This window comes from Miscanthus floridulus, chromosome 3, assembly GCF_019320115.1.
Source record: "Miscanthus floridulus cultivar M001 chromosome 3, ASM1932011v1, whole genome shotgun sequence".
Taxonomy (NCBI): Eukaryota; Viridiplantae; Streptophyta; class Magnoliopsida; order Poales; family Poaceae; genus Miscanthus; species Miscanthus floridulus.
This window is the reverse complement of record NC_089582.1, coordinates 148,439,605-148,460,814: the sequence shown is the minus strand read 5'-3', so window position 1 is coordinate 148,460,814 and position 21,210 is coordinate 148,439,605. Positions and strand designations below refer to the sequence as shown.

Sequence of the window (21,210 nt, the reverse complement as noted above, 5' to 3'; positions counted from 1 at the left end):
TTGTCCCATCGGCCTCTCCGTGGTGTCGAGCCGTCGTTCGGCCGAGATTGCGGGAGTGGTTGACGCATTAATGGGACGCGACATGCTGTCGGAAAGACCGGTCGAGGCGGGAGCGACGGGTTGTTGTCAAGCTAGCCTTGAGCGATACGGAGGATAGCAGTCTCATCCGAGGCTGTACGCATGGGGCCTCGGGCGAGTCGGAGATTGGGCTCCTTGCCGAGGCCCCTCGTGAGAGGCCTCGCGCGAGGCGGAGATTGCGTCAGGGCGCCGAGACCTCCCGTGCGAGGCCTCGGGCGAGGCGGAGAGCCGGTGAGCTTGGATGAGGCTGGTGATGAGCCCATGGCTTACCCTCTAGCTTTGTTGTTGATGGGATTTAAGTGACCTTTTTGGTGTACGCTTAGGGTACCCTGTTTTATGGTACCCGACAGTAGATAAGTACATAGTAAAATGCTTCTGAAAAATAGATAAAGAATGTTTCTATATTTCCGCTGCAAAGTTTAATGTTTATTATCTTCTAATTAAATTCAAACCAACGAGAGAATTTAATTTAAAGAACAGTTACTTTTTTTAAATTATGATTATGTTTATCCTCTAATTAAATTAAAACAAACGGAAAAAATTAAATTAGAGGAGTAGTCTGATTTGTTTATGTTAAATTATAGTATTGTTATTTTATAACCAACGTTGATGATAACAATATTATAATGAGTTTAAGGTTGAAATTTAAATCTCTAATAAATTTTACACCAATATGGTCAATTTTTCAGAAAGTAGATAAAGACTGAGAAATGCTCCTGAACTAATAGAATGTATTTTATTATCGTGTTTCTGCTGCAATGAAGTTGATTATCTTCTAATTAAATTCGAACCAACGAGAGAATTTAATTTTGAAGAGTAGTTATATGTCTTTCAAGTTAATTTATGAGTTTTATACATTAATTCTATTTTCTGTCCAACGGTGATGTAGAATTGATGCAGAAATATCTTATAAGTTTTATTTTTTAACCGACGAGATCATTCGGCTGTATGCCAACGAGCTGTAATGCTGGAGTATGTGAATGAAAAGACTTGAGTCAAGCCAGTTTAGGACAGTTTTTTTTATTAGTTTACTAATTTTCTGATTAAATTGGAACCAACGAGAAGATTTAATTGAAAAATAAAATATAAGTGAATATTTCAGTCACCGTGACTAAATTTTTCGTTACGGTAATTTGTATATAGATTTATCCCGTATGAGGAGAAGTTTGATATAGTGCTTATGTTAGTCAATCATGTATGTCGAGAAAAGTTTTGTGATAACTCATATGTTATTGTATCCCGCATAGCGAGAGAATTTTGGATAGCTCTTATGCTATCCTAGTATTGACCATGACACAATATAACTACGCCGTTATGGTCAATACTAAAAAAAAAAAGGAAAAAAAGATGCTAGCGTAACTTAAAAAAAAAGTACGCTATAATAAAAGACTTCGATGTTTATTTAATTTTTGCCTCTCGTGCTTTGGGCAATCATTGTGGCAGCGGCTTCTGTGGCTCTCCGTGATTTGGGAGATTTATATACTAGTATACTCCTATGTTTTATCTTTGTTTATTTATTAGTTGATTAATCCTACTTGCTGACTACCATCGCAGTGTGGTGGGAGGCGAGCAGAGTAAGGAGAAGGTGACGTCGCATCGCATTCCGATGTCTGTCTGGAGAATTCTTTCCATCCAGTGGTCTGTTTACTACCAGAACAACGTCACTGCTCTGCGCTGGTGTACGATGTGAAGTGCAGATCGCCGGTGGTTAAAAAGAGAAACAGATCTTCTACGGAGTACCTCGGTCGTCCGCACACTTTCGCAAACTAACGTGTCAACTGCTCTGTTCACCCAACAGTTGCTTGCCGACTAGGACTAGTTCTTACTGTGCAAGCTACGACTCTCGTTGGTTTTGCACGCACGCACCCACCCATCAACTTTCTGATTTGCCGGCCACGATGCCCAAACCAAGGTCATGTTTAGATTGCAAAAAATTTCAACCCGATAAATAGTAGCACTTTCGTTTTATTTGATAAATATTGTCCAATCGTGGATCAACTAAGCTCAAAAGATTCATCTTGTGATTTCGAACTAAACTGTGCAATTAGTTATTTTTTTACCTACATTTAATGCTACATGCAAGCGGCTAAAAATTGATGTGATGGAGAGAGAGTGAAAAAACTTGGAATTTGGAGGTGATCTAAACAAGGCCCAATTCGTTTTTCCCCTCAGACCAGTGACGTCGTAGTCACGGCGACAAGTTGGCAGCCCAATGCCAGCAATTATTGGTGGGCCCGCCCGGCCCCACCCGCCTCCTAATTATAGGCGGCTTTGATTGAACGGAACCGGTCTACGGGTAGGAGCGAATATCTCGAGATCCGGACGGAGATTCCCAGCCAAGCGCACGCCAACAAAGCAACCGAGGCCGAGGATAGGTCCGACCTCTGCCTGCCTGCCTACCGCACAGAAGAGTCGAGCCACCGCAGCTGCCGCGCCACTCATCACACGGTCCACACCCACCGCATCTGGATCTCAGCCTTATCACCGTCGTGCGTGCCCACCGTCTGCCGGCCTGCAGCACGGACTCCTGCCACCGTCTTCACCTTCATCGGCATCTTCTTCCGGTGGCAGCAGCAAGGGAAGGGAAGGAACTCCGTCCGGATCCCGGCTTGTGTCTTCTCTCCCGAGTCAGAGTCCTCACTGAATCTGGTACGTGTCTATATACTGCTCCTAGCTTCCGTATCATACATACCACGTCGTGCTCTTCAATTCTGTTTTCAGTTTTAATAACTCGACTCGATCCATGGTCTACGTTTTCCTACCGTTTGTTTAGATTTATGGTAACCGTTTCGAATTTTAATAACTCGACTTATACCTTCGCTCGATCCATGCTCCACACTTCCATATGTTTTGTTTAGATTCATAGAACAAATGAGATTTTTTTTGATGGAGTGAGTAGTGTATGTTCATAGCAATTTAGAGGAGGAGAACAACATGCTATTGTGCGTGGGATGTTTAGTGTTTATTATCCACCACTTTAGTTGTTTTGTTTAGAATGGTGTTTATTTTTTTTAAGTTCTAATGCACTGTCCACGATTAAATATAAATAGCTGGTGAGAAATTGAATTTGATGATGCAGCGGTACTATTTTAGTACATAAGATTAGACTAAGGATCTCATGCCATGGCTTTCGTGCTTCTATTTTTTTTGTCATCTCTTCTCAAATGTTCTGATTTTGTGGAAGTAAGAATTTTTTTAATCAAAAACCATCGAGGCCACATCCTATTTTGTAGTCTGCAGTTTTTAGCATGAGTCAACCCTCCGAATCTAGTTTCAGAGGTGGAAGAATTTCGCTTTTGCTAGTTCTGTTCGAAAGACCAGATTAGTCAAGTTCTTAACGTCGGCTGAACTGACTTGTGCATGCATATCCATGCAAAAATATCTGTTCATTTGCTTCCAACTTCCAATTGTGCTTGATTTCTTTTTATTAACGATTTATATATACTTCTGTGAGCTTACGACTGATATATTTTTCTTTCACATTTTGGCAGTACTGGGATTTCAATAAGGAAGAGGAAACACCTTAGGGAATGCAGAAAGATGTGCTTGCATGTTGAAGAGCTACCTTGTGAGGGACTTGGCAGGGTAGCACACCATATTCTTTCTTTGCCAGCTCTTGATGACCTTGCAGCTCAAGAGTACACGCATCTTCTCCTCCTTGTGCTTCCGCACAATGGGGTTCGACGTGGCGGCTCAACCGTCTTCTTAGATCACCATCTGGGGAGGAGACGGTTGAAGTATTCACTCTCAGCCTCTTTGCTAGTTTGGTTTTCAGGTCAGGGATAAGTAAGTGCTCTTTGTGCGCATAGCATACAACGTCACGATGGTGGGACATAAAGGAAATGTTCTCATGCACAAGTATGAGATGGGGAAATTGCTTGGTCAAGGGACCTTTGCCAAGGTTTATCATGCTCGCAACACTAAGACTTCAGAAAGTGTCGCGATCAAGGTGATTGACAAGGAGAAGGTTATGAAAGTTGGGCTCATTGATCAAATTAAGCGAGAAATTTCTGTGATGAAGCTTGTCAGACATCCCAATATTGTGCAACTCTACGAGGTCATGGCTACCAAAACCAAAATATACTTTGTGTTGGAGCATGTTAAAGGTGGAGAGCTCTTTAATAAAGTGCAGCGAGGAAGGCTCAAGGAAGATGCAGCGAGGAAGTACTTTCAACAGCTGATTTGCGCAGTGGACTTCTGTCACAGCAGGGGTGTCTATCATCGAGATTTGAAGCCAGAAAATCTTTTGCTCGATGAGAATAGCAACCTAAAGGTATCGGATTTTGGTCTAAGTGCACTTGTTGAATGCCAAAGACAAGATGGCCTGCTCCACACAACCTGTGGCACGCCTGCTTATGTTGCTCCAGAGGTGATTAACAGAAAGGGTTATGATGGTGCAAAGGCCGACATATGGTCCTGTGGGGTCATCCTTTTTGTGCTATTGGCTGGTTATCTTCCATTCCATGACAAGAACTTAATGGACATGTATAAAAAGATTGGGAAAGCAGAGTTCAAATGCCCGTGTTGGTTTTCTACCGATGTTCGGAGGCTTTTGCTAAGGATTCTTGATCCCAACCCCAATACAAGGATCTCAATGGAAAAAATCATGGAAAATCCATGGTTTAGGAAGGGCTTAGATGCAAAGCTACTTAGGTATAATTTACAGACAAAGAATGCCCAGAATGCAGATTTTGATTCACTGAGCACCAACATAACATCGGAGAGCAAGCAACAAGAAGAAAAGAAGCCTACCAACATGAATGCATTTGATATAATATCTCTATCAACTGGTTTGGACCTCTCTGGTTTATTTGAAGAATCTGACAAGAAGATAGAATCCAAATTCACGTCCACCAACACTAGCTCGACAATCATATCGAAGATCGAAGATGTTGCGAAGAATTTGCGATTGAAGGTGACAAAAAACGATGGTGGTTTGTTAAAGATGGAAGCTTCAAAGCCTGGAAGGAAAGGGGTGATGGGTATCGATGCTGAGATATTTGAGGTTAGCCCAAACTTTCATCTTGTGGAGATAAAGAAGACGAACGGCGACACTCTAGAGTATCAGAAGGTCCTGAACCAAGAAATGAGGCCTGCACTAAAGGACATAATATGGGCTTGGCAAGGTGAGCAATCAAAGCAGCAACAAACTATGAGCTAGTGCAACGCTTTTATTGGCAATTTCCAATCTTTCATGTATTTGTGTAGTTCTCACTTTTTCATTATTCATTTTGGTTCCCCTTGTATTATCAACATAAACTTATGTTATCGTCCAAGGACAAATTTATTTTAAAGTCATGTTTATGCTATTATAAGAGTTTGCTTTAGTGTTGTTCTTCTCCATGATTGAATCCTTGCTTGTTGTGATTTTCAACTCCAGAAGGTATTTGCTATAAATGTTATCTTGGATACACCTAAGAAGACATGCCGACGTTTGGTATATATAACAAAGTTGTGTTGGCGTAGCCTAAGATGATTGAAAGATTTCCTCTCTATACGATGCTTTTTTAGGTGGCTCTATGCACCCATGCTATTTCAGGCGTCATTTGAGCAGATAGCATACAAGTTTGGGGGTAGAGTTATATGTTTATCAAGTAGATAAAATAAAGTGCATGTTATTGATCGGTAGAGTTTATTTTCCGGTGCAAACGCACCTGTGTTAGATCCATGTATCACTGTTGTTGTTTTTCTATGAGAGTTTATGACTTTTTCGGACAACATTGTTAAAATAACTGATATATGTGATGAATCTTGACAGCTAAGAAATAATAAATGGCATACTAAGTTTATTTTGCACCGCAAACGCATCTGTGGCTAGTTTCATACATTGTCTTTTTTATGTTGGAGTCAAACTATCGATGTTGTTGAAATGAAGTAGTTCATTCACATTTGTATGCTCTAGCTCTAACAATTGGCGTTAAAAGCAAGCTTTACTCTTTCAAAGATCAAATAAAAGTTTTTTAAAAAAATTAAAGAAAAAAGAGAAGCTAACTACGACTCATATTTTTCTTTATGCGATGAGGAAAACACGGTTCATAATTGGAGAATGTAATGTAAAAAAACATATGGCACAATTGATCCATCATCATTAGTTATGTCTTAAATTAATCTCCAACAAGAAGAAAAATAAGTAAATTTACCAGGGAAAACCGTGGTTGCTAAACTGTATGGAATCATAGGCAGCAAGTACAACCATTTTTAATTCTATTATGATTATTTTACATGCAAGATTGCTTAGCAAACCCATGATTTGGTTGTTGTTTTGCTTTGCTTTGCTTTGGCAGGACCAGGACGCTTTGCCAACCTAACCTGGCCTACGCATAATTCCATCGACGCGGTGTAGCTTGATCATGTATTTTTTTCCCTAGTTTCTTGTGATCATAGTATTAAATAAACTGATTTTTAGAAACTTTTTTAAGAGATTTCTACGAAACACGAGATGGGATGCATGGAGGGGACATGGGAGCTTGGCTGCCGACCTCTGCATTCATCGGTGAACCAGTGGGCTGGGGAGTGGGGAGGCTCAGCTTCCTGAGACTGCTCGTTCTCTTGCGATGATTGCAGGCCCCGTCGCTTTCATTTATAGCGGAACAGAGACGACGAGAGACCGTGGCCGTGCAGACGAGAGTAGTAGGTTTCAGTAGCACACTGCAAGCTTATGGAGATGCTTCGGACGCGTAGGCTTTGTTTCGTGAACCACTGGCCTACTCTACTGATCATGCAGCGAACGTGTCTCCTTCAGCTGATAGCTGGGCGTGACACATAATTCATTAGTGTCAATTATCCCAAGCTAAATTCTTGCGGTTTATTTGCAGGGTGGGTGGGAAATTCTAGATGTTGGAGTTTCAGATAGAAAGCGGGTGGCAGCTTAAATGAACACTCTATAGCACTATGCTAGTTGCTAGCTGCCAATAACGTGTGATCCGTCATTTTCCACAGTTTCAACTTCTCTGCTTCTGACGAGATCACGAGAGTGGTCAGGGATTTGTTTACTGAAGCTGTGCACTCATAAGCTGATGATATGATATGCGTGCCATTAGTGGTGTCAATTGTCTAGCTAAACTCTTGCAGAAATAACTATATAGGTCTACAAAATACAGCTGTTCAATCACTGACGACTCGGGTTTGTGGAAATCCGTTTCTATAAATATTTTAGTTGAGTTTCAGATGGAAAGATGGTGCAGGTTAAGTGAACGTAGCAGCAACAGGAACGTGGAATCCACCGCTTTGCACTGCGTGATGTCAATTGCATGCATCATTAGTTCAGAGTGATGTCAACTGCATTTGCATGCATCATCCGAGACGACAACACGCATAGGCACAGCCAGCCCAAGGCCGTCACGTGGGCTCTATGGGCTGGGCCGCTCCTCTGCCCGTGGCCAAGACTCCCGTGTCGACTAAACTTGTTACGGCAGTCCTCTGGGCTTAAGATTCTCTTGGTTCCATCATGACAGCTTTAAACTGTGGCCCAATCGGCCTGTGCATTTTCCTGTGTTTCCGTGTTCCAGTAAAATTCTTGGTAAAATCCATGTGTTCGAAAGAGGCCTGAGATGCGATGGTGAACTGGAATGGAATCAAGCAGTGGATGGAGGCTCAGTTTTCTGAAACTGCTTGTTCTCATGCGATGATTGTAGTCTCCGTAGCTTTCAGTTTCAGCTGCTGCCGTGCATTGCATGCATCATCAGTTCAGAGTGATTTTGGTGATGCGGGCCAGCAGGTCTGCGGCCTTACCGTGCCGGCAGAGTTGGTTGCCAAGTGGAACCGTGGATTTGTTTAAGCCTCTGATAATCTAGGTACATGACGAGGACATCGTCACGCTGGACACATCGACGCCATGGTCTTCCCCAAGTTCCAATTCGTTCCCAACTCAGCTGCCACGTCGCCCTCGGATTCAGCAGACACGTCGTCACTGTTTCGGTCATAACTTCCTCATACGACATCGAAATGGGCCGTTCTTGGATGCGTTGGAAAGGGGACGACGACGCCGTCATTTTGGATCTGGTCCCGGCTCCAGAAGGTCCGTGGATCATTCTGTGTGACCACGGCAAGGTGCTGCGTCACCTATTTAGGCCAACTTGGCCATGTATCGTGTCGGGCCTTAAGCCCAAGTTGTGGGCGCCTAACCCCTGGCCGTCCCTAACCCTAGGTCGAGTCTTAGACTATAAACACAGCCGCCGCCGCTGCTACACAATTGGGTTTTGTTTAGAGTTTAATTTTCCATCGAGAAACTGAATCGTTCATTGTAACTGTGGTGACAAATCCTTTTACAGTGATCCAGGGCCCCCGTTCTTGATCTCTTCCACTGTGTCGATTAGTCCTTTGGAACCGAGTTCTTGAATCCTCTATTGATATCCGCGTCATTCATATTTGCAATTTCAGATTGCGTGTTTTACCTTCTTGCTTGTGTTCTTCGATTCGCTTGCAGGAAAAGCCTTCTTGGCGAGGTCAATCAAGTTGTGCTTGGTTGATAACCAACGGAGCAGTGGTGTAACAGTTGCAGGGTTCGAATCGTGTCTGATTTGAAGCCGGATCGCCAACGTCGAGATCTCCACAAATCGAACTTACCGGCTACCTCTCGGAAGATCGGGCCTGTACTCATCAATTGGTATCAGATATTTCAGGTTTACCGCGAGATATAATCTCGTTTGCCTTAGATTCATATTTGTTCATTACCTAGAGTCCACAAAAAGCCCAAAAATATTTCAATTTCCGCTGTCCTATCGCCCTTTGTGCCTTTGCAATTTCGTTTCAGATTCGTGTTGTTGAGTTTGTGTCCGTGGTCGAGTCTTGTTGCTGGTTTAGGATTGTGTTCGTGGTCGTAGTTCAATCGCCCGTTGCTGTGATTTTGTTTTCCGCCGCTATCCCATCCACCGTTCCCAAACAACAAGTCGAAGCCACCACATTACTCGACTTGCCCCGCTAGCCGCCTTGTGTAACTTCTCGTCGCCGCGCAAACCCTAGATAGGTTGCCAGCCGCTCTTATTTTGCCTGCATCGTAGCCCTCCTTACATCATCAGGCGAATACCTACTGCTGTGATCGGTGTTAGAGTTTATGGACGCTTTGCCCTAACTGCAGCCGCCGTGTTGTGCCTCCCGGAAAACATACCTTGAGATACCTTCGGTAAAACAGGCATAACTTTTCGCTCGTTTATCAGAAAAATCTGAAATTTTTTGTGCAGCTTCTTGACACCATTTGGACCCGACCCAAACTCGGCTTCGCCCTGTTTGGTTTCATCAGAATTGCCAAAAAAATTCAGGAAAATATAGAAAAAAAATTGTCGAAGTTTTTGCACGCTTTTCAGAGAACGTGCTGAATTTCTGTAGACCACATCCCACCTCAGTTGTAGGTGCCAATTTTTGTGGTTGCATCTTTTGTGATCCTTGTTCAGAGAAAAGTAAAAAAAAAATAGTAAAAAAATTTTTGTTTCCTACTAGTGCTTTTTGAAAAATCCGGGAAAAAATTCAGAAAAAAGGAGAAATCCGGGCTATTTGCTTGTTCTGTGAGTTCTTTCGATCTTTCTTTGTTTTCACCTTGTTGCGCTACGTCTCGACATGTCTTAGCCAGCACCTGTGATTTGTACTTTGGATCCAGATTGAACAATCGTTACTCTGCACTCGTTAATTGCTAATCCTTGCTGTCATATTGTGTGCCTACCCATAGCTCCACATATTTTTCTGTCAGCACAGGTTCATCTTACAACTGTTACCCACGCTCAACAACAGATTGCTTCGCCACTTTGGTTTTGCTCCTGTTTGGCGTTGGTAAAAATACAGGCAAGACGGTGGTAAGCCGCTTGTGATTTTGCATTCCACTTTCACCACCATCACCACCACTTGTTTCCTTTTAGTTGATAGGGTTAATACTTTGGTGTTGTCTTTTTCTATCTTCTAACCATGGCAGGAACTCCGACGGACTTCAATGAGTGCGTGTCCAAGGGCGAGCTTGCAACGTTCAAGACTGAACAACGCAATCTTATGACCGAGCTGACGCGCAACGTGAACAATCTGGTCACCCGCATTGAACAGCTTGAGCAACGCCCTCCACCTTATCGTGCTGATGATGAAGATGCGGATGCTTTTGGTGATGAAGATGCGTATGCTGACGGTGGTGCCCGTCGCCGCCTCAACTTCAATCGTCGCGGTATGGCAGGTAATAATCATGGTAATAATGATCCTTTTGCTAAAATTAAATTTAGTCTACCTCCTTTTGCTGGTAATGTTGATCCAGAGGCATATTTAGATTGGGAGCTTGCTGTTCAACAAAAATTTGATTCTCATAATGTTCCTGCTGAGCATAGAGTTAGACTTGCTACTAGTGAGTTTACTAATTTTGCTTTGTTCTGGTGGAGTGATCTTTGCAATGCCAATAATGCTGCTGCTGTGCCTCAAACTTGGAATGTTTTAAAGCAACGTATAAAATCTCGTTTTGTTCCTCTTTATTACCAACGTGATTTACGTTTGAAACTACAAACTTTAAAACAAGGTGATAAATGAGTAGAAGCATACTATCAAGAATTGCTTATTGGTTTAGCACGTTGTGGTATAAATGAAGATGATGATGATGCTAGTGCTAGATTTTTTGGTGGTTTAAACCATGATATACAGAACATACTTGATTACAAAGAATGTCGCAATTTTTCCCAATTATATCATCTTGCTATTAAGGCCGAACGAGAAGTACAGGGACGCAAACAACACCAGCCTTTTAGGTCTAACAATGGGAGGAATTTTCAGCAGTGTTCCGAGCCGGAGACGCCCAAGCTTCCTATTGCACCACAACCATCTACACCTCCATTTTCTTCCGGGGTAAGTAAATTGTCTAATGTGCAGTTTCCACAGCTGAAGAAAGGTGGCACTCTGGGTGCTTCTACTAGCTCCTCCTCGTCCAGCTCTAAAATCATTTGCCACCGATGCAAAGGCATGGGACATGTCATGAAGGAATGCCCCAGTCGTCGCGCTTTCATTGCTACCGAGGATGGATATGTAAGTGCTAGTGATGTTGAAGATGATTTAGCCCTTGCTGCTAACATTGATGCAGATCCCACCGAGGGCGATCATGACAAGGAGGCCATCACCATTGACTCCGTGGCTGCTGCCGCGGACTACCCTAGCCTTCTTGTGCAGCGTGTGTTGAGTACACGTGTAGGTCATGAAGAAGAGATGAAGATCCAACGCCACAATTTGTTCCACATGTATCTCATTGTGCAGGGTTGTCGTGTTCTCACTATCATTGATAGCGGGAGTTGCAACAACTTGGTGAGTTCAGATTTGGTTGATAAGCTTGGCTTGACCACACGACAACATTCATATCCATATAAACTTCAATGGTTCAATAATAATGGTAAGACTAAGGTAACTAAATCAGCATGTATTAGCTTTTTCACAGGCTCTTATCATGATACTGCTGATTTTGATGTTGTCCCTATGCAAGCTTGTTCCATTTTGTTAGGTCGCCCATGGGAATTTGATAATGATGCTTTACACCATGATAGAACTAATACATACACTATCATACATAAGGACAAGAAAATTACATTGCTGTCTTTGTCTCCTACGGATATTATTAAACATGCTAATGAGATAAAAAATAAACCTCCAACAGACATTGCTCAAAATAATGGGATTAAGTTAAAAGGAGGTGCTTTTCTTGCTACAACTCCTGCTACTGCTGAGTTATGTGATAATCCTGATGCACCATGTTATACTATGTTTTGTCAACCTTTTATGTCTGGTGCATTGCCTGCTGTCACTAACCTTTTGCAGGAGTTCGCTGATGATGGGATGGAGTCGAGGACGACTCCAATTCTACAAGGAGGGGATGATGAGGACATCGCCAAGATGGAGTCGAGGATGACTCCAATTCGAGAAGGGGAGGATGATGAGGACATCGCCACGCTGGACACATCGACGCCATGGTCTTCCTCAAGTTCTAATTCGTTCCCAACTCAGCTGCCACATCGCCCTCGGATTCAGCAGACACGTCGTCACTGTTTCGGTCATAACTTTCTCATACGACATCGAAATGGGCCGTTCTTGGATGCGTTGGAAAGGGGACGACGCCGCCGTCATTTTGGATCTAGTCCCAGCTCCAGAAGGTCTATGGATCATTCTATGTGACCACGGCAAGGTGCTGCGTCACCTATTTGGGCCAACTTGGCCATGTATCATGTCGGGCCTTAAGCCCAAGTTGTGGGCGCCCAACCCCTAGCCGTCCCCAACCCTAGGTCGAGTCTTAGACTATAAACACAGCCGCCGCCGTTGCTACACAATTGGATTTTGTTTAGAGTTTAGTTTTCCATTGAGAAACTAAATCGTTCATTATAACTGTGGTGATAAATTCTTTTACAGTGATCCAGGGCCCCCGTTCTTGATCTCCTCCACTGTGTTGATTAGTCCTTTGGAACCGAGTTCTTGAATCCTCTATTGATATCCGTGTCATTCATATTTGCAATTTCAGATTGCGTGTTTTACCTTCTTACTTGTGCTCTTCGATTCGCTTGCAGGAAAAGCCTTCTTGGCGAGGTCAATTAAGTTGTGCTTGGTTGATAACCAACGGAGCAGTGGTGTAACGGTTGCAGGGTTCGAATCGTGTCTGATTTGAAGCCGGATCGCCAACGTCGAGATCTCCACAAATCGAACTTACCGGCTACCTCTCGAAAGATCGGGCCTGTACTCATCAGTACAGCTATAGTATCTTGTACATACACGAACTCACACCCACGCTATCCACACACACCACACGTGCACAACTAGACCTAGGACCAGCCGCTCGTACCACCACAAACGAGCCAACCGAGCTATGCTCGGTCCTCACCGTGGAAATTGTTGGCAACACAGGCAGGGCGCAGCCAGCCAATACGAGAGACGCGGGACGACACACGCAAAGGCGCAGCTAGCCTAAGGCCGTCACGTGGGCTTTGCCACTTCTTTTATTCTCCACGGGCCTAGGCCGCTCCTCTGCCCGTTCCCAAGACTCCGGGTCGACTAAACTGTTATTATGACCTTGTCACGGGCTGACTTCTGGGCTTAAGATTCTCTTGGTTCAATCATGTTAGCTTTCAATATAAGCTGGCCCAAATCGGCCTGTGATTTTTTTTTTATCTAAAATGATTCTCTTTGTTAACGGGATGTCGAGTCGTGGCCTTATCCAGCCACCATTTTTTTTAAAAAAAACAATATGCATAGAAACACGATAATGCTTGGCCACTGGCCTCTGTTCCGTCCGGATGCCGCATGCCTCACTACGTGCCCGCTGTTGCTGCCTTCTTCCACCGCGCGCCGCCCGCTCGCTCCTCGTCTCGGCCATCATGCCCCACCCGCAAAGCTCGCTCCTCACTCCTCGCTCCCCGCCCGTCACGCGCTCCATCCACATCGCTAGCTCCTCGCTCCAGCCGCGCGCCGCCTGCTCCCTCCCGTAGTGTGCGCTGCCCGTCCGACCAAGCCAAGGCCGGTGCTGGTGGTGGTGGTGCCTGCACACTGCCGCTAGTGCTTGTGGCGCCACCGCTGGTGCTGCCACTGGATCCCACCACGACGACCTGAATTGACCGGCCTCAACCTCCCCTTCCCTATGTTGCAAACATATGTTTCAAATATATGTTTCTATCGTTTCATCTGGATTTTGCAAAAGTAGATTGGGATGTTGCACATGTTACAATGGTTATACACGTATGTTACATGTGTATGTTCTAAATATTTAAGCTATTTACAGATGTGTGTTGCAAAAGTAGATCTGAATGTTGCATATGTTGCAATGACATGTTTCAAACGTATACAGTATATGTTGCAATGGTAAGGCTAATGTTGTAGAGGAGATGAGATAAGACGGTAGCAAAATGCGGTGGATGAAGGGGCACGAGACCAAGCGCGGTGGGGGAAGGGGCATGGAGGAGGACAGGGCGCAGCTGGGACGAGGACGCTATAGGTGACGCGGGCACGGCGGGGATGAGACCCCATGTGGTGATGCACGCACGGCGAGAATAAGACCGTGTGTGGTGACGTGGGGCCCGCGGGCGTTCTCCGCTGTTACGTGGGCGCGACGGATGCGCTTTCTATTACACCGAGGACTAGACAGGGCGTGAGCGGGTGCATCGAACAAAAGCTGGATCCAGACGCGGGCCTAGGGCCAGACGTCCGGGCGCTAGGCTTGCCTATAGAAAAATCCATTCGATCCCTGTCAACGTTTGTCTTTCCTATTTTTTTTTCTGAATTATAAAGACACTCATTTATGCATGCATACTCATCCCATTTAAACGTGCACACATATTACCAATATGAGCATCTTCGAAAGACTAAGACTGAGTTGGCAGATCTTTCTCATTATCGATCGACATGTCATTTATTCAAAGAACAACGTGGCTAAAGTCTGAAATAAATTTAGAAAAATACAAGCACCCTCGAGGATTTGAATTCGGGTGGAAAAATTTTCACTATAAGAAATGTAACAAACTGGCTACGCTCATTTCACGTTTGATCTTCCTACTCGTTATGCAAACTAGATATTCTACACCCTAAAGTCCTAAACGACTTAATGTATCAAACAAATTATACCTTTAACTAGAGGGTGTAGAATAAGTGTTGTGCCATACGTGTCGTGCCTATAGTCCAATTTAACCCTCTTGGTGCTGACATGGCACGACACGTAGACTAAAGGCATGTTTGGATTCCCTCCTCTAAACTTTAGACCTCTAAACTTTAGAGCTAAAGCTCCAAACATGTGGTCTAAACTCTAAAATTAGTTCTAAACTTTAGTCCACATGATATTAGAGCGTTAGACCTTAAAACTATGCTAAAATGCTCTAAAGTTTTAGAGCTCTAAAGTTTATAGACGAGGATCAAACAGGCCTAAAAAAACAGCATGAAAACTAGCCACGGGTTTGATTTTTTGGTATTAAAGAGTTTAAGGGGTTTAATACTTTGAGGAGAAAAATCAGACGACTAACGATAGTTGACTGGTAAAATATACCTTTTCCATTTTACACCTGCTGCTTCGACTCCACGGGCTGGCCCAAGTTGTGTCCTCGGCTGCCTGTTGTCTCCGGTGATGGGTTGGGCTTGGCTGACCACACATAGTAAAGAGGATGAAGCAGTGAAGCTCCATAAGTCTCGGCTTGGCACAGCTCTGTTTTTTTTTTTTTTTTTTTGAAGCTGGTCATCCACAGCTCATATTCAAGGTATGTTTAAACACATGAACTATTTCCCTAAAAAAACATGAACTATCAATGGAATCGTTTCACACGCCGATCTTATAGTATTTTTTTTTAGTATTGCGAAACTGTGAAATTCAGTACGTTAAACTGCCGGTTTCCTATCTTCTCTCTGAACAAAAGCTTTTTCTGTCGACAAATGTGAAGAAATCTCTCTCTCTCTCTCTCTCTGAAGACCGGAATCCAGATTCCGGCATATAAATATCTTCAAAAGTTGAAGAAATCCCGCCAGCTTTGCCGTGTTCTTTGGTAGACAGTGTGCAGCAGCTCAATCACGTATACTAATATAGGAATATATAAGCATTTGATAAGGTAGGTAGCTTAGCTTCCGTGGATGAATTGAACATGGCAGCATGCATGCATGTGACCATTAATTATTTCCGGCCACCTAATTAAACAGCGCATGGGGTGTGATTGTGAGCTGTGCATTTCAATTTTCATGCATGCAAGCAGACAAGCAGTACCGATACCGTACACCACATTGCCATCGATCCAACCCAACCGGTGACAGACGATGATAACTTAACCCAATGATAATACGGCGGCAGCGCTATCATCACCCATCAGGGAATGAATGTTCGGCTTCAATTTATTTGGTTGATCGCTGCGCTGACCAGCTTTTCTTCCAAAATCCAAACCGTAGTTCTCTTGCTTCTGTTCTGCATACACACTGCATTATTGTTGCAAGCCTTTCGTTGGCTGCCGTGAACTATCAAAATATAGGGATATATTATTATACCCGGCCAGATGGATGGAGATTGTATTATATTATTTATTTACCGGTTACCACCATCATATGTTTGGACTTTGGAGGAAGTACAAATGAAGCCAAACACTAGTGAATGAAGTAAGCCAAATACTGATGGACTTTGTGCATTTGTTTAGTCTGCGTTGTCAACGTTAACAGTTGTTGTTTATTTCATTTCCTCTTCCTAGGACCTGTTCTACCTGCTGCTCTTTAAAGTAAAGCGGGCGGTATACTTTTCATTTGAAAAGGGAATGGAGTGGGACAACTTTGCACACCGCAGGAAACCACTTTGTGTTTGATTTCATTTCTATGAAGCCATTAAATTTGCCCCATCGCCATCACATGATCTAATCAGCTCCAATAATCAGACGCACTCATTGTATATAGCTCCAAGAGAAATGACATTTAAACAGCCTGTTTGATCATCACCAACAAGCTCGAGAAAATAAGGGCCTAGTATATCTACACATTTCCCTCCCATTTCCTGCCCTTATCATTTTGGGCTTTTTGTTTTTTCGAGAACACTTTTGGGCTTTTTGTTAAAATATCATTTGGACTAACAAACAATGCCCACCCAATCATGGCTCAGGTTAGCTGACGAGTTACATCCCATTCCCATCCCACATGGACCACATGCATAGCCGCATATATACAGATGAAACCACTTCATCTCACCGCAACTTTTTATCAGGTGTTCATCAGCAGCTTATATATGCTGCCACTACACATCACATGTGACCATGTTATGCTATCAGTTCACCAGGAATAATCAGCATTTCGATCAGTGCTCATAATTTTGCCCCGTCTATCGTCATGAGAGATGAGGTGGCAGATTGATAAGGAATAAGGGCTATAGGGCAGAACAATAATGCGCAGCTGCTGCAGGCGTCAAGCAACGGAGTTGGGAGGGACTGAGGGAGAGGGACCCCTGTGAAGTTTGGTTGCAGACCGCAGGGCAGCATCTAAAGCGATGTTCAGTACTACTGAATACTGATAGCTAGCCGGTCCGTTACTTCGTCATATGTCCTGTTCTAGAGATCGCTAGCAGTTTATGCTCAATGTTTCCCTGGTAGTCTGCTAATTGCTTGAACACCGTTTGTTTCGTCAACATTGACAACTTCTGTATACGAAATTTTCAGCTAGCTTTGGACTTGTTCTTCTACCATTATTACACCTTAAAGTGAATGAGGCGTGGTATACTCTATTCTGAAAATTGAAGCGAGCGAGCGAGTAGAGTACATTGGACGAAACGTACGTTATATATACACGACTGCTTTGCACGTCTCAGCTGACCATTAATTGGTTTGCCCATCACCATCATCAGTTGAAAGTATATAATCAAATCCACACGTTAATTAGTTCCAACACACACATGACAATTCAATAGTTTGTTTACCACTAATATCTAGCTTGCTTGGTAAATTAAAGAAGGGCCTAGTAGCCGGCCGCATCCATCCGAAAAACAGACCGAGAGGAAAAGAAGACAGACCAATGCAAAAGGAATCCCCGCTGCGTCAGCAGCAGCATCCATCAGGCTTCATGCCTTCATCACACCATCTTTAATTTCTATCAGTTGTTCATGTGACCTCACCTACATATACCTGGCTACCTTGCCTTGTGACACCATCTGATTCTGTATATATATCACACAGCTAATAATTGAACAAGGAACACAAGCAGAAGAGACACCGGCATCGCTCTTCAACTGGTCCTCGTAGTTTTGGCCCGTCAATTCTGATGAGAGGTGAGGTGGCAGATTGATAAGGACTAAAGGCCAGAATAATGCAGCTGCAGGCATCAAGCATGGGTGTTGTTGTGAGGGAGGCACGCACCTGTGAAGGCTGTTGCAGTGCACCATCTAAAGCAGTGTTCAGTATACTGCTGACGGCCAACCGGCCCATTGCTTCGTGTCCAGTTCTAGTGACGGCTGCTAGCTACTACCAGTTTTCCCTTCTTCTGTCCAGGCATGAATGGCTCTGCCGCAGGTCCGAGCGTTCTGTTCTGTCTTCCTTCTCGCTACAGATGTCACTCTCTATGTCATGTTCATGTTCATGTATTTTAGGTGTAGTACGTGTGTGGCTGACTGGGACACTAGAGCTAGTTTCTGGATCACTTTAAGGATCGGATGCATGGTTGGGCAGTTGGATCGAACCTGGCCACGAAACATCTGGTGAACGTAAGTAGGTTTAGGTGGTGTTTGGTTGCCCCTCTTAAATTTTAGTCGCTGTTTCATCGAATATTTGGACACATGTATGGAGTATTAAATATAGACTAATTACGAAACTAATTGCATAGTTTGCGACTAATTTGTGAGACGAATCTTTTAAGCCTAATTAGTCCATGATTTGACAATGTGGTGCTGAAGTAAACATGTGCTAATGACGGATTAATTAGGCTTAAAAATTTCGTCTCGTGGAGTAATGACGGATTATGTAATTTATTTTTTATTAGTATCCGAACACCCCATACAACATCCTCCCGACACACCTTCTAAATTTTAGTCACCGGATCCAAACACCATCTTAATTTGGTCCATGAACCATCAATGCAATGACCTAGCTAGTACTAGCATGCATTATTCATGAAGTGTAAGTTGTTGTCGATCGATTCCAATGCAAAATAATGTCGAGCTCGATGGCTGAGGTTAACGTGTAATCGATCCATAGTTATCCGTCCAAGGGTCCACAGTTTAGTTTCTCTCGATCCATCCGTTGTTACGCATGGCTGTGGCTGGCTGCACATCCTTTTCTCTATCTATCTTGTTTGTCCTCCATCAAGTCAGAGCACAACACCTCTGTCGATCTTGACCGCGAAATCGTCAGCGGTGGTATGATATTGATAGAAACACTGGGAAAAGCGCTGCACTTTTTCAACCTGCCATCGCTACCTGCCTGTCGTCTTCATGAAGACGAAGGCTAGCTGTGTTATCCAGACTGCGCGGGTGGCCTGGTGCAGTGCAATACAGCTGTCCCGTTTGAACTTGTCGTAGCTCGGCCGTACGTCGCGGTCATGCCCGGCGGCAGTACAATGCACCAAGCCGCATGCCGCCGCCGGCGCCGCCGTCTATTGTCCCGCCCGACGGCCACCGCGCAGACCGGACCACAATGAACGCGCATCGCATCTTTTAGGTTTAGAGACGACGCAAACTAGCCACGGCCGCGCTGCCGCTGCCGCTGCTTTTTGGCTCGTTGCACCCGGGTTCCCGTACGTCCTCGTCAAGGATGGGCTGGGGCACAGGTGGTGCATGCTCAATCAAACGCACAGGCCAGTTCATCCAGCAGGCAGCAGCTGCAAGCATGGGCGACCAAGCAAAGAAAGAGGTCCAATTCATATTAAGTTTTCAGTCTACCTCGAACTATAGCAACAATCCACACTTGAACACATAGCAAGGGAAAACGGCGTCGAAAATACCCCATACTGTGGTACTGTAGCCGCTGTAGAGGTAGGCGCCGAACGGCTCACCTGCCGCACTATAACCACATGTAGGGACAAGCGCAGAAGTCAATCCTATTGTGTAATCTAGTTATTGTTGCAGCATATGCGCTGTACTTAACTAGATGGATAGAGTTGTATATATAGTTTGTCACTGCAATTCAACAAAGAGAGAGTTTAGATTTGTCATCTCCTATACAAGACTCCGGCCAACGCTGGTGTTTGTACTGTGTGTATACTCTGTTCTCCATCTTCTTCTATCTCTAGACATAGTGTGTGTGGTCGGACAGCCTCGGTCGTGCTCGGCCATGGTCGGCAAGACTGGTGAGTGGTCGACTCACCTGAGTCGGTGATTCTGTGGGCTAACAAGTGGTATCAGAGCCGTAAAAGCGCCGTCGCTGGACTAACCGCTGGCGATGACGAACGGTTTGGAGATGGACGACAGCACTGGCACTGCTGTGGCTGCCCAGTCACGACCGGAGGTCAATGTTCGCACGGTGTGGGAGGTCAGCGACACCAGTTGATCGACGCTGACTCGCTCCAACTATGGAGAGTGGTCAGCGATCATGAAGGTCAAGCTCAGAGCCCGACGGCTCTGGATTGCTATTGATAAGGGTACTGACAATGAGAAAGATGACATGTCAGCGTTGGAGGCTATCCTCGCTACTGTATCGGCGGAGTACAGGGAGCCGTTAGAGGCGAAGAGCTCTGCTAAGGAGGCGTGGGAGGCTATTGGGCGATGCGCGTCGGTTCCGACCGTGCAAAGAAGGCGACAACCCAGCTTCTGAAGCAGGAGTGCGTCAACCTCAAGTTCAAGGATGGTGAAATAGTGGAGGACTTCTTCCTCCGCCTACAGACGCTCATCAACAAGCTCAAGAGCCATGACGTCACCATCGACGAAGAGGAGGCGGTCTCCAAGTACCTCTACTCCGTGCCGACAAAGTACATCCAGATCGCTCTCTCTATAGAGATGATGCTGGACTTGTCCACCCTCACCATTGAGGATGTGAGAGGTCGTCTGTCGGCGGTGGACGAGCGCCTAGAGCAGGCGACAGCAACGAAGGACAGCGGCAAACTGCTGCTAACAGAAGAGGAGTGGACTGCTCGGAGGAACTCCAGGAAGGCAGCCTCCTCTAGCCGCGGTGGCGATGGCAAGCGCCGCGGCAAGGCTTCTTCGAAGAAGAAGAAGCAGGTCGACCCCAACGCCTGTCGACGCTGTGGGAAGACAGGCCCTTGGGCACGGAAGTGCCTAAATTGTAAGCAGAAGAAGAAGGCTGAGGCTCATCTAGCGCAAGCTGCTGATGATGATGAGGCCACTATCCTGATGGCGACGTTCTGTGCACTGCACGACGTTGAGGCCGAGGAGAAGGAAGAGGTGACGATGGTGGAAGAACCTGGGAAGGCCTTGAAGGCTGTCAACCTCGACGAACCACGTGCCCAAGTCCACCTCAGACGTGTGGGCACCAACCAGGAGCAGCGATGGTACTTGGACTCTGGTGCCAGCAACTACATGACGGGCTCCAAGGCATCCTTCTCCGAGCTCGACGATGATGTTACCGGTACGGTGAAGTTTGGTGACGGCTCACGGGTGGCAATCCAAGGGCGCGACACCATCATCTTCAGGTGCTAGAACGGGGAGCACCACGCGCTAACGGATGTATATTACATCCCATAGCTGTGTTCTAGCATCATCAGCATTGGTCAGCTGGATGAGCGTGGTAGCGAGGTACTGATCAAGGACAGGGTCCT

The 21,210-nt window shown here is 44.9% G+C and overlaps 1 protein-coding gene across 2 annotated transcripts; it reads left to right on the top strand.

Moving 5' to 3' along the window:
- The first annotated feature begins 2,398 nt into the window (after positions 1 to 2,398).
- LOC136542799 (CBL-interacting protein kinase 2-like) lies at positions 2,399 to 6,515 on the top strand. Of its 2 annotated transcripts, none has more exons than XM_066535405.1 (3): positions 2,399 to 2,727; positions 3,570 to 5,204; positions 6,363 to 6,515. In XM_066535405.1, the coding sequence occupies exons 2-3, from the start codon at positions 3,902 to 3,904 to the stop codon at positions 6,419 to 6,421; spliced, it is 1,362 nt and encodes a 453-aa protein (XP_066391502.1). In that variant the 5' UTR covers positions 2,399 to 2,727; positions 3,570 to 3,901; the 3' UTR covers positions 6,422 to 6,515. The 2 variants fall into 2 exon arrangements, with proteins under 2 accessions (XP_066391502.1, XP_066391503.1); XM_066535406.1 differs by lacking the exon at positions 6,363 to 6,515 and adding an exon at positions 5,459 to 5,511.
- The last annotated feature ends 14,695 nt before the right edge of the window (positions 6,516 to 21,210 follow it).

What these genes read in the sequence shown, in the direction of transcription:
- LOC136542799 (XM_066535405.1), top strand. Translation starts at nt 3,902, where the DNA reads ATGGTGGGACATAAAGGAAATGTTCTCATGCACAAGTATGAGATGGGG. An exon ending in CATAATATGGGCTTGGCAAG is followed by an intron (nt 5,205 to 6,362) that starts GTGAGCAATCAA and finishes TTGCTTTGGCAG; the next exon opens with GACCAGGACGCTTTGCCAAC.